Source organism: Peromyscus leucopus, chromosome 15 (assembly GCF_004664715.2).
Source record: "Peromyscus leucopus breed LL Stock chromosome 15, UCI_PerLeu_2.1, whole genome shotgun sequence".
Taxonomy (NCBI): domain Eukaryota; kingdom Metazoa; phylum Chordata; class Mammalia; order Rodentia; family Cricetidae; genus Peromyscus; species Peromyscus leucopus.
The window spans coordinates 34025609-34038853 of NC_051076.1; the positions used below are offsets into that span (position 1 = coordinate 34025609).

General features: G+C 41.4%; 1 protein-coding gene across 1 annotated transcript; it reads left to right on the top strand.

Moving 5' to 3' along the window:
* The first annotated feature begins 5011 nt into the window (after nucleotides 1-5011).
* LOC114690020 (lymphotactin-like) lies at nucleotides 5012-9146 on the top strand. The gene is made up of 3 exons (XM_028864497.2): nucleotides 5012-5219; nucleotides 7717-7831; nucleotides 8799-9146. The coding sequence occupies exons 1-3, from the start codon at nucleotides 5159-5161 to the stop codon at nucleotides 8965-8967; spliced, it is 345 nt and encodes a 114-aa protein (XP_028720330.1). The 5' UTR covers nucleotides 5012-5158; the 3' UTR covers nucleotides 8968-9146.
* The last annotated feature ends 4099 nt before the right edge of the window (nucleotides 9147-13245 follow it).

A 13245-nucleotide genomic window follows, 5' to 3' on the forward strand; every position in this document is an offset into this window, starting at 1 on the left:
TAAAAGGAACAATGGGAAGACCCATCAAAAGGGATGCACTACGTCAGAGATTATCTGAGAGCACAGTACAACTTAGTGGTTTGGCATTGGAGTCTGGCAGACATAGGTTTAAATCTTCACTCTACTTTCTTGAGTTTTGGGAGAGCATGTGGGTGACTCAACTCTTAATGTCTACAAGATGCAGCTTCTTGTTTATAAAATGTAGATAAGAATTCAACTTAATGCACCATATTTCTTGGAGAATGAAATGGCTAATGCTCTTTAGTGTTAGCACAAAGCCCCACACACTGTACATATATGATAAATCTAGAGCCATTGAATGCTGTAGAGAGAGTGTAGGATGATGCATACATGGGCATATTTATCTAAGAGAAGTTTAGAGGAAGGTCCATCCACAGTGGTTAAGTGGTTACCTCTGGGTAGTGGGATATAGATCAATATTACTTAAAAAACAAAACAAAACAATGAAACAGAAAACTTTTCTAGCTTTTAGAGAGATTACTCAGTGGTTAAGAGCACTTGTTACTATTTCAGAGGACCTGAGTTTAATCCCAAGCACTCAGGTTAGGTAGTTCACACAGCCTTTAATTCCAGATCCAGGAAATCTGAAGCCCATTTCTGGACTCTGAAGGCACCTACACACATGGCATTCTCGCCCTTCCCATCTCCTTCCATCTCCTTCCTCCTCCTCCTCCTCCTCCTCCTCCTCCTCCTCCTCCTCTTCCTCCTCTCTCTCTCTCTCTCTCTCCTCTCTCTCTCTCTCTCTCTCTCTCTCTCACTCACACACACACACACACACACACACACACACACACACACCCCAACTCCTACAGTGTCTAATCTTTCTTCATAGTAATCATACTATATTTATCAGAAAAGATAAAACCAAACTCTTTGGGAGTGAAAGTAGCTATGATTTAAGAGCTATTATATAGGGGTATATTTCAAAGAAAATGATGACCTCAATCATCTTTCTTTGATTTTTGTTCTCTAAAAAACTAAACTTTAAGTACACAATTGGATCAATTATAACATGTAGTTGTGGCAGGAAATGGCAGACTTTATTTGCTCTTTGTTCTGGGCACAAATCTGGACTGCATTTCCCAGTTATACCCCTATGGTCCATTTTTCCCTTCTGTCCTTATTTCTAGATGGCACCAGGTAAGTGCTTCTCACTAATGGAATGTAACCAAGGAATGCATCCTCCTGGTGGTTAACGTAGGTGTGTCTTTTCTCTGCTGCCCTGCCCTTCCAGGCACCGAGAGTAGAAGCAACCCAGCTTCCTGTACCACTGTGTGTTGGAGCTCCTCCAAGCACACAACTGACTAGGACTGCTTGCCTTGATTTTTGTGTCAGTCTAATCTGAATGATATCATTCTATATACATCATTCCTACTGGCCTATATGTGATCCTATTTATTTACTATTCAATTAATTACATTGCACAATGCGCCACCGATGAATATATTTCAAGTCAGAGCAATTGAACACTCAAAATATTTTAGTGTGTTTCAAGTTTAGAACTAGAGGCAGAATTTTTGAACCTGGTAACACATGAATATTTGGCTTTATATGACAATGATAGATTTCTCTCCAACTAGATTATCAGTTTCTTTTTTTCCAGCGGGTTATGAAAACATATATCAATTTCTAATATCCTAAGTGATATGCTGCTCCATATCTGGCATCACAGTACTATTATCATAGTTATTAATTTTTGCCACTTACGTAGGGAAATATGGGGGTCACACTGTTACCCTGATTTCCATTTTCATGGCTGCTACTGACAAATTCTTCAATTTGATGCTCCCTTTGCACCAGGGGTCTGTTGTCTTCCTTGTTACTTAGTTGCCTTGTGCCAGAGACTCTACCATTTGATTTGGCAAACACAAAGTGAAGAATCATATTGAGTGCTTAAAAAATTCCATTTTAATATGGTAAGGTTGAGGTCAGCCATCAGTCACATTGTCTATTTTTATTAGCACATGTAAAGCCACAGGATAATCTTCATACTTTGTTTCCAGTTTTATTACTTTTTTATCTTTTAAATTGCAAGACATAGTTGCATGTATTTGCCATGTGCAACATGGTTTTGAAGTCTATATACTTTTAAAATTAATTAAGATATGTGTTACCTCACACAGTTATTTTTAAGTGAGAACACTTTACATGCACTCCCAGGATTATTCAAGAATATAATATATTGTTACTATACTCACCACATTGTACAATAGATTGCCTGAAATTATTCTCCTGTCAACTGATATTGGGTGTCCTATGACTAGTGTCGTTCCAGTCCTTCTCAGTCCTTCTTGACCATCATTCTACTCCCTGTTTCTATAAGATCAGCTTTTTTTTTTTTTTTTTTTTTCCGAGACAGGGTTTCTCTGTGTAGCTTTGCGCCTTTCCTGGGACTCACTTGGTAGCCCAGGCTGGCCTCGAACTCACAGAGATCCTCCTGCCTCTGCCTCCTGAGTGCTGGGATTAAAGGCGTGCGCCACCACCACCTGGCAAGATCAACTTTTTTATATCCAACATGTGAGTAAGGTCACAGAGTATGTGTCTTTCTGTGCCTGGCTTATGTCACTTATGATACACTATAGGTTCACTTATTACATTTTCTAGATCCATTCATGCACTGATAGACACTGAGGTTGATTTCATGTCTTGGTTATTGCTAACAAGGCCAGAATGAATGTTGATGTGCAGATGCCCCTGTCACATAGTCACTTTGAGAGTAATGGATTTCAGGGTCACACAGTAGCTTTAGCTTTCCCAGGCGTCCCCCCACACTGTTCTCCATAAGGGTGATAGTAACCAGCGTTCCTATTAACAACATGCAAGAGTGTCTTAGGGAGTCTAAAGTGACCCCCACATGTTTGTATTTGGGAATTGGGACAAAGCATTACTTAGTCAAGGAGAAGAAGCAGTTTGAATGGGAAATGTGTTCAGAGTTGAAGACCAATGGCCGAGCTGTGGAAATAGTTTAAAATACATTCGGAGAGTTCGGAGTGAAGTCTGCCTTGAAGATTAAATGCCATAAATGAAACATTTCTTAGAGATTAACTTAGGATGATCATGGAAATATAAATTTATTTTCATATTTTAATATTAGTAGCAAAATCTTTCAGGATACGTGTTCAATAAATGTATTTTATTGATAGCTACATAAGAAGCAAAACCAAAATGGAGTACCAGAAAGTTTGGTGTAACTGATATACTCAAATTCTACTAAAGGCATTGCAAATGAAAGCTATAGTTTGGAAAGATTATACAGAAATTACAAGAACTATAAATATAGTGATATGATTTCAGTCAGTATTCATCTTCCAAATTATTAAAGGAATCAGACCAGATTGTATTACTGATGATAGGATCTATGTGGCAATAACAGAAGAGAGTATTTAATGTGTGTGTGTGCTTTTTCAAAGTAGAAAAGAGAAAGTGGAAGAAACCTGAGAAGCTATTTAAATGGATGTTAAAACAGCAATCATTGTGTGTTGTGGAATATTATTTTAACTAGGCAAAGATGTGTTACATTTGCTTATGCTGTGGAATATGACTTTAACTATGTGAAACTGTGTTACATGTGTTTCTGCTGCCTTTATTAACAATGTAAAGGTATGTTACATTTGCTTATGCTGCAGAGTGTGACTTTAACTATGTGAAGGTGTGTTACATTTGTTTATGCTGCCTTTATTAACAATGTAAAGGTGTGTTACATTTGCTTGTGCTGCATCTGTTTAATTATGTGAAGATGTGTTGCATTTATTTTACCTTGCCTGCCTAAGGCACCTGATTGGTCTGATAAAGAGATAAATGGTCAATAGCTAGGCAGAGAAAGGATAGTCAGGACTGGTGACTGGTGGGCAGAGAGAATAAGGAGGAGGAGGAATCTAGGCTCTGGAGAATGAGAGAAGAAGGAAAGGAGAGAATGAGGGAGACAGAGAGGGACACACCTGAGGCCAGAAGCCAGGCAGCCACTAGCCAGACATGAGAAGCAGTGAAAGTCAGATGTACAGAAGGAAAGAGAGGTAAAAAGCCCCAAGGCAAAACATAGATGAAGAGAAACAGGGTAAGTTATAATACCTACTGGGACAAGCATAAGATAAAGTTGAGCATTCATAACTAATCAGAAGTCTCCATGTCATGATTTTGGAGCTGGTTAGCAGCTCAAAAGAAAAAGCCTACTACGATTGTGTAAACATATGAATACTAATAAAAGGAAAGCTATTGAAATTGCTACTGTATTTATTTATATGTGTGTGAGTCTACTCGAACCTGTGTTCAGGTACTCCTGCAGGTCAGTAGAGGGGATCACATTCCCTGGAGCTGGAGTTCCGTGTGGTTGTGAACTGCATGACTTGGGTGCTGGAAACAAAACTCTCATCTTCTGAAAGAGCAGCAAGCACACTTAACCATGGATCCAGCTCCCCCGAAAGGTGCTAGTATTCTCTCATGTTTCTTTAAAATAAGATTGTAGAACAATTTTTCAATAAGCTTAAATATATTTGCGTGTGTGTTTCCCCCAAATAGCAAACGTGCATAGAGAATATGCTGTAAAAACTTATTTAAATGTTCCTCCTCCAGTAGTTCAAAGAAATGGGGGTAAACTGAGTAAGGGTAGGGGAGAAGAATGAGAAGAAAAGGCAGGGAATCCAGGGTATCTGAAGTGTTCTTTTGCTTTCCTGGGGAGTCAGGCAGGGGTATCAGCGGCTGCTGATCTGTGGTTGTAGATGCTTTCTGTCACAGGAGGCAGGTAGGATGGACCGCAGTGACCACACCACCTCATTTCCTCTGCCCTGTTATCACACTGAATCATGTCACTGACTAGCCTTTGGGACGGAAGATCTGACTGCAGACCCACAGCTGTGAAGGAGTAAAGTACGTTTTGTCTCAGGGACTCATTTGGTTTCACTGTCACATTGACCACATTGGGGGGCGGGGAAGGCCACAAGGTATCCTGTTGGTATGAACACAGCAAAGGAACTTTTGTTTAAAGAAAAAAATCATCAGCGCTGCAAAGACTTTCCATGATTCCACACCTACCCTGAAAGCCCCCTGAGCACAGGAAGTGTGCTGACCAGTGAGGGAAATAAAAGGGCTCTTGAGGAGTCTGGTCCACACTCTTCTTGCACAGCTCAGCAAGACCTCAGCCATGAGACTTCTCCTCCTGACTTTCCTGGGAGTCTGCTGCCTCATCACCTACACTGTGGAAGGTAAGCCGAACAGCTGCTAATGGGACAAGGCACAGGCAGGCTCGTATCTAGGTTTGACTTGGGTTTTGACTAGAATAAACTGCTTTGTCCAGGTGAGCCTCAAACTTCCCATATGCAAAAAAGGAATGCTAGTTTCAACTCTCAGCCATTCTGGACTCACGGTTATTTATTTAAAATTGAGTGTTATATTTTGTCTATACATTGAACACTGTGAGCTGGAATTAAAATGGAATCAATCTGATTTTTTACTGATGACTATTTAAGCACATCAAATCTTCTCATAATGGTATTTTATTAATGCTGGCAATGATTACAAATGGGTTGCTTGCTTTTGTTTACTTACTATTGATCTGATTAATTCTCAGACTTTTAAAGTTTCATCACACTGGGGAATGAGCTCAAAGACTCATGTTTGGAAGCAAATCTATGTTTTCTACTTAAAAACATCAAACAAAAAAATGACCACAAGCTCATATCTTCATATCAAGAAAATCAATATTATCCTCAACTAAGCAGAGGAGTCTGCCAATATTGCTGTGAATCTATCACTTATGATAGACTTCTTGAGTTTGTAAGGCAGCCTTTGTTATTAAGTGGAACAGATAATGCGCACTCTGTTAACTAATGAACCTGGAAGATATACCCAGGTGAGATGCAGATGCACTGAGCTGTAGCTGAATGTTCAGTCGATGTTTTCTACAGGGTCACCTTTTCCTACTGGCTGGAGTTAATTTATAGACCTATTTGTATTCTGTTCTATACACTTAGACTATAATACCATAACTTCATCATACATTCTACAAGGACATTTAGGGAAGAAAGGGAACACAATCTGGAAATCCTTGACATTGGGAAAAAGAAGAAATATTGATGAAGGGAAAAAACCTTCAAGAATATTCAATTAGGTATCATGCCACTAAACGGCTGGCATTTTGCTGAGATGAGAGGGGTACTTCTCAGTTGCTTTTGTTTATTTGTTTCTTGAGCCCTGCTGGGGCTCAGACCAGAGCAGGTGTAGTCTGCAGAGCTAGGGAACTCTTGACTTGCTCTCAGATTCCCATGTTTTCCTCTTGCAGGAGTTTTAAAAGACCTTGCTGGTGTCTTAGTGGTGTCAACATGGGGCAAAAGGGAATCTTTGCTTTGACTTAGTTCTGCAGCAGATGGGAAGCAATGCTTTGACAGGCCACCTGACATTGCTGAGAAGCAGCAGAAGTCCTAGTGAGGACGATAGAGTTCTGCTGGCCCTCGGCATCCATGTACACCTGACACAGAGACATATTGTTCTTAAGTGGTGACTGGTGACGAAAGCTAAAAGAGGCCAGATTTTCTCTGAGTCCAGAGAAGTCCAGCATGAAGCGATACTGGCAGAGGCAGAGAGAGGGTAAGGAAGGTGCAGATTGGCATTGAGAGAAAAGGAAAGGAGCCATGAAGGAAAGCAGTGTGAGCAGACGGCTTCTGCTTCCATATTGTAGACAAATGCCTTCCTGTGGCAGCAGCACTCCAGTGCAAACTTGATCGTTATCAAGGTTGCTTGAGACCTCTGGCTGCTGTGAAGCACACAGCAGCAGCTCCAGCTAGCGAGGGAGTTAGCACTTAGAAACTTGGCCTTTTTAGATTTTACCAACTCCTTAATCTGGCTCACTCTCCTAGGATACTTTTCCTTGTGCAGTGGGAGGTGGTGTTAGGAATTTAAGAGTTTAATCCCCGCTCGGTCCAGTCCTTTAGTGACAAACCCTGAGGAATCTCTTCCATGGAAATGTTTCACATGTGACTATTAAAAATGAGAACATGTGTATTTGTTCAGTCAAAAATGGACTGTGTTCTTCCCTTGAATGACAGCTTGCTCAAATCACCCTTTATCCCATTACTCTTTTATCTAATTTATAGCAAGGTTAGTATTTGAAATGATCTCCTTTGCCTCTCTGTTTTCCTGGCTACCTCACTATAACATGTACTTCATAAAACAGGGTCAATGCCCATCTGAATTAGTGCCTTTGACACAAAAGGGACCAAAAGGACATTGCTATGTAGTAAGTAGCTGTTGAGAGCGTCCCTGAGGATTCTGCTATCATAGTTGTCTTAATGAAAGAAATATACAAAGATGGATACCACCCTGTTACTACGTATTTATTTTTGAGACAATGTCTCACTGACACAATTCTGGCTGGCCCAAAATTCATTGTGTAGACCAGACAGAGAGTCACCTGCCTCTGACCCCCAATGCTGGGACTAAAGGAGTGCACCACCATGCCTGGCCACCTTATTACTTTTACTATGAAATTCCTGAGACAACACTACTGATCTTTTAAAATCACCCAAACATTTACCACAGTACATAACGCACAAGTGACTCAGGGTGCCAATGTGAATTATTTCTTCCTCAAAGGAACAAGTGGTTTTATACTCCTATTACATTTTAGAGTATTTTAATAAGTGACTCTGAACTTGATACTTGTTGAGTTACAGTTTTATTTATGTTTTCTTTTTCTTTTTCTAGGTGTGGGGACTGAAGTCCTAGAGGAGACTTTCTGTGTGAGCTTGACAACCCAGCCACTGCCAGTTCAAAGAATCAAGACCTATACCATCAGGGAGGGCATACTGAAAGCAGTAATGTGAGTGTCTGCTCAAAGATATCATTTCTACCTAGAAATGTAGTAGGAAGGAATGCTGTTCTCCTCAGGAAAAATAGGGCACCGTGGAGGAAAGCTCAGCTTAGCCAACAGTCCATTCTGTCTATATTAATATTGTCTTCTTACTGTCCTGTCCAATGACAATTATTGAAAGAAAAATAAAAGAACATACACCTCCTTTTCTCTCTTTTGCTCAATAGATGAGTCTGACTAGAAAATAGATGGACACTGTGTCCAGTTTTGCTGGCCAGCCCGGGCTAGGACTTGCCCAAATAGTCACACTAATGTAGGATACTTACTGTGTAGAGTGGCACACCTTATATGTGCTACACCTCAAGGAACACATCCAGAACTTTCCTACACTGTCTTCCAGAATCCTGTATACACAGCTAGAACTTTCCTACATTGTCTTCCAGAATTCCCTGTTCAGAAAGAGCAGCTTTCTCTCTCTGATGCATATTTAGAGTTTCACTCTTAGAAATTCACAAAAATTACCTCTAATTTCCCAAAGAGATTAGTAGTTTCAGGTTGGGAAAGGAAGGAGGTATGGAACAATTGAACTAGATGGTACCAAGAGTCCAGTTTAGCTCCTGTATTTGGTACATGGTGAATTACAGTCACTGCACTCGGGAAACAGAGGCAGGTGGATCTCAATGAGTTCAAGGCCAGCCTGGTTTACAAATTGAGTTCCAGGACATCTGTTACACAGAGAAACCCTGTCTTGAAAACAAAACAAAGCAAACAAACAAACAAACAAAAAAAGAATTACAGTCACCAGGAGCTGGCTGCCACCTGGAGGATTCTCTCCCTTACTAAATTAGCTGACAAAATGAAGGTGCTTATAGATGGTTCCAGGGTTCTGAAAGTTGGTTTCCTCTGCTGCTAATTTCTGTACAAATTCTCTTTCATTGGACAAGATGGCTGACATTATCTTTTCCTTGCTTCATAGTTTTGTCACCAAACGAGGAGTGAAAATCTGTGCTGATCCACACGCCAAATGGGTGAAAGCAGCGATCAAAACTGTGGACAGAAGGATCCGTACCAAAAAGAACATGACTGAAGCTAGTCCCACACGAGTCCAGAGGTCCACCAGCCCAGCCATGGCTCTGTCTGGGTAGCAGTCTCCAGGACAGCGTCTCCTCCACAGCCCGAGAGCTCAGCTCAGCTCCCAGGCTCACGGACTAACTGTGCTATATTTACCTTTTATGAAAATGTTACACGAATAAAGTTGTTTTTATTTTTTTAAATGACATTCATTTTAAATGTTATAAGTAATAAATATTTATTATTGAGGAAAGTTCTATATTTGATTTATTATATAAAGGGAAAGGTAATATATCATTTACTTCTGTCCCATTGATCTCCCCTTCCCTCTCTCTCACTCTCTCTTATCTCTGGTCCCCATGATGGGAGACATGTGGGCCAGTATTTATTGAAGATGAAAGCTGGCTTCATCACTCTTAGGTTCAGCTTGGAATAGTTCTCCAAAAGTGAGTTACAAATTATAACTGTGCCAGTGACAATTCATGATCTATTTCAGTTTCATAGTAGAGTATTATTTATAAAAGCAGTGAGAAATCATCCAGCTGTCCTCACATTACTATTCTGAGGGATAACAGCTCAGAAAGTGGCTCCACTCTGGCTCGACTTGAGCAAATTCTCTTACCTCTTGGTTGATTGGTCAAGTAAAAGTCAATGCTTTGTGAATTAGGTAATATTCCCAGTACCTTATGATGGGTTCTGTTGCTGTTGGCACCCTGGTTACTATTGTCTAAGTTCTGCGTTAGTACCTATGGGCTCTCAATGCTCCCAAATATTGTCACATGGGATCTCTCTCAATGGGACCATGATTTACAGTACATTTTTTTGTTTAATTATTTGTCTGGTCACTCAATACCCCAAACTTACACTTTCTTGTGTCCTTATTAAATGGCTGATTGGACTCCAGTTTATGGTTCTGCTATCCAAGAATCTGATGGTTTACTCTGTGTTTGTTAAGCTGTCTGAAGAGCAAGAACTGACCTTACCCTGGTAGTTGAGTAAGAAAAATTCCTGAGGAGATACTGAACAATATTAAGAACCTTTGGACATTCATTTAGGGCATCTTGTTGGGCCAGTTTACTCCTGTCCATACAGAGAACCAGAATAGAAACCACTAACATGTCACTTTCCAGCAAAAGATCCAGTCCCCTATTCTTTCCCATTGCCATTTCTTCATAATGATTTTCAAAGATGTGTTAGACAAAACAAGACGTTAGTAAGCAGCAACAGCTTCCTTAGGAGGTGGGAAACTAAGAGTCACAGAAGATGAGCAGAGTGACTTTTTTTTTTAAAAATAATTTATTAATTCACTTTTAATTTGTGTATACACATGTGTGGCCTTTGTGAGTTTATGTGAACCACATGTATGCAGATGCTTAAGGAGACCAGAGGGCATCAGATGCCCTAGAAGTGAAATTATATGCAGTGGTGAGATACCTAATGTGGGTGCTGGAAAATGAACCTGGGTCCTCTGGAAGAACAGCAAGTTCTTCACCAAGCTCGACACCACTCTGCCATCTCTCGACCCCTGACTTTTCTGATTAATTATATATTTGTGCTTCCAAAATGACTCTCAGACCCTAGGGGATCATAATGGTAATAAGATGAATGAAAAAGATGGATAGTCCTTGATTTCTCAGTTTTAAAGACTTTTGTTTAACAAGTACTTTGTTTTTATTAAGCAATGAAGGATACTTTCTTGCTTAGCTAGTGAGGACTCACCTAGTCATGCAACAAATCTCAATTAAAGACAAAGCAACAGACATAAAAGAGGTTCATTAACTTTCTTAAGGGCCGTTGCTCATTGATAGGCAGAGTTCAGACTGCACAGTTGGAAGCGAGGCTCCCGGGTTGAGTTCTGGAGCTGTGGAGCCCGCCTTCTCTTCAGAAGTCACTTCCCCCATGACCTTGCTAACAGGAAGGCATATTGACCAGGTGACCCAAGTAAACACAATACTCTATGCAACCTGCTTACTTACTTTATAAATTAATTTATTTGATAAGCACTTACTGAGGGTCTTATATGCTCCAGACCTGAAAATTGAGCAGTGAACAGAAGAAGTTCTCTTTCATTCTCCTAGGTCCTCCCCTCTTTCCCTTCACTCTGGAATAGGAGGCTTCCTCTAGCTATTCGTCCAGCTTGTTGCGTTCCCAGGGCTTTGCTGAGCACAGCAATGCAGAGGTGAAACCAGACATCTTGTCTTTGGGCCCCGAACTGACAGAAGCTTGCAGTGGGGGGTAACATAAAAGTATGCAGGGTAATGTGTGAATTTCTAGGGAATGCAGAGCCTTGGGTGCAAAGCAACAAACCTGTTTAGATGTTGCCTTGTAGGGAAGGCCTGGGCAGCTTTTACCTTGAGACTAGATTTGAGACCAGAAGGATGAGTCAGAAGCATCCAGTTCCAGTACATTCCCGGCAAGGGAAACAAGCAGCGCGTATGAAAGATTGCTGATGAGAATGATCTTGATGTGCTAAGGAAGTGTGAGCATTGACTACATCTGAGAGACAAAATGGAGGCCACCCAGCAGTGCAAAGGGGCAAAGAGAGGCTGGAGAGACACTGGAGACACAGGAAGGTTCTGTCTTTCAGACCAATGAATATGTGCTTCATTTGAAAGTCTGTGGGGAATTCCACAGGCTGATGGGTTCAGAGTATAGAGAGCAAGACAAGGGCCAAGAAGCCAATTAGGAGGTGACTCTGGACTTAGTGACCTTTGAACTTGACCTGGCAGGCTCAGCTGCCCATGCCAAGTGCCCAGGTCAACAAACAACTCTCCAGTTTCTCTTGCTGCCAGGGTCAGGATACACACAAACACATATATCTATCTAATAAATACTTGATGTAGAGTGGTTGAAGAACCACAAAGGAGGGAGCTGGACCCAAGTCAGGAAGTTGGGGTGTGACTCAGATTTTACTACTGAGAACATGACATAGGTGAGATCCATATAATAACTTAGAGGAGAGTTGTGCCGTGTGTGTACTTAAATACACTCTTGGAAAGTTTAAAATAAAAGTTCTGCAGAAGAGGTGACATAAGAATTGTGCCTTTAAGCCAAAAAGGAACTTGCCAGGAATAAATGGCAGTGTGGGTATTCTTGCCAGAAGAACCGCGTGAAAGAAATCATGGAGGCACCCAAGGGAAACTGCTTATGGATGAGAGGGCAAAGAGCTCAGAGAGGAAAAGTAGCTGGAGGTCAGATTTGAAAGGCCCGGAGCAGAAGGGCAAGGCAAGATTTAATAGGGGTGAGGGTGCTCAGAGGACAACATAATGCCTCCAAGTTTAGAACAGTCACTTAGAGCAGTGGTTCTCAATCTGCAGGTTGTGACCCGTCAGGGGTTGAATGACCCTTTCACAGGGGTCACCTAAGACCATAAACACAGATATTCACATTGTGATTCAGAGCAGTAGCAAAATTACAGTTATGAAGTCACAATGGAGATAATTTTATGGTTGGGGGGGTCACCACAACAGGAGGAACTATTTTAAAGGGTCTCAGCATTAGGAAGGTTGAGAACCACTGACTTAAAGGAAGGTAGAAAATGGTTGAGGACAGTGGGGACCAGAGAGGTGATTGGTTCATTGGTGTGAGTTAGAGCAAGAGAGAGATGTAGGAATGTGCACAAGGCTGCAATGGATCTGGCTATCTACTGGATGTGGAATGAACTTAATAGATAAACTGAGGCTCCTCTGAGGTTTTCAGCTGGGGTGAGTGGTTAAGAATCCACAGCAGATTGATATGATTTTGGTCTAATTGCTGCTGTAGGTTCTGTTCTGGTAAACCCATTGGAAAGTATAGCCATCAGGAAGAGGGAGAGTCGGAAGAGAAGCAATGCATATCAGCTTGATATGCAGGCAGTTCAAACAGAGCTCAAGCTCCATCCTCATTCCCGTTTCCCAGGCCATCCCTTTTAGAAGAATGGGGTTAGAAAAAGACCGAGTATCTGTGAAACTCTTTATGCCCTTTGGGGGTTGGGGGAAGGGACTTATAAATGGAATCAAGTATCCACGGGTGAGTCACCGGTGTTATTTTAGAAGGAATTTGTCATGCAGCAGTGGGAGGCAAATGGGAGCCAAGAGATGAATCTGTAATGAGAGAAAAGAGAACTGAGGTGAAAGCAAAGGGCTGGCATGGGCATCGGGAATGCCAGCACAGGACTGGGAGGTGGGGTGGTGATGGGGAGGAGGGGGGCACAGAGTTCTCCCCCCCCCCGTGGGAGGTAGTATACATTAGATCAGAGTACGGAGGGCGAAAGGCAGGGCATGTGTCTTGAGTTCCTGTCAAACTGTGTTTGTTGCTGGGCATCATTATTGAGACTGCATAATCATCTTTCTTTGGACTCTGATTAGCCCTGC

What these genes read in the sequence shown, in the direction of transcription:
- LOC114690020 (XM_028864497.2), top strand. Translation starts at nt 5,159, where the DNA reads ATGAGACTTCTCCTCCTGACTTTCCTGGGAGTCTGCTGCCTCATCACC. An exon ending in CATCACCTACACTGTGGAAG is followed by an intron (nt 5,220 to 7,716) that starts GTAAGCCGAACA and finishes TTCTTTTTCTAG; the next exon opens with GTGTGGGGACTGAAGTCCTA. An exon ending in GGCATACTGAAAGCAGTAAT is followed by an intron (nt 7,832 to 8,798) that starts GTGAGTGTCTGC and finishes CTTGCTTCATAG; the next exon opens with TTTTGTCACCAAACGAGGAG.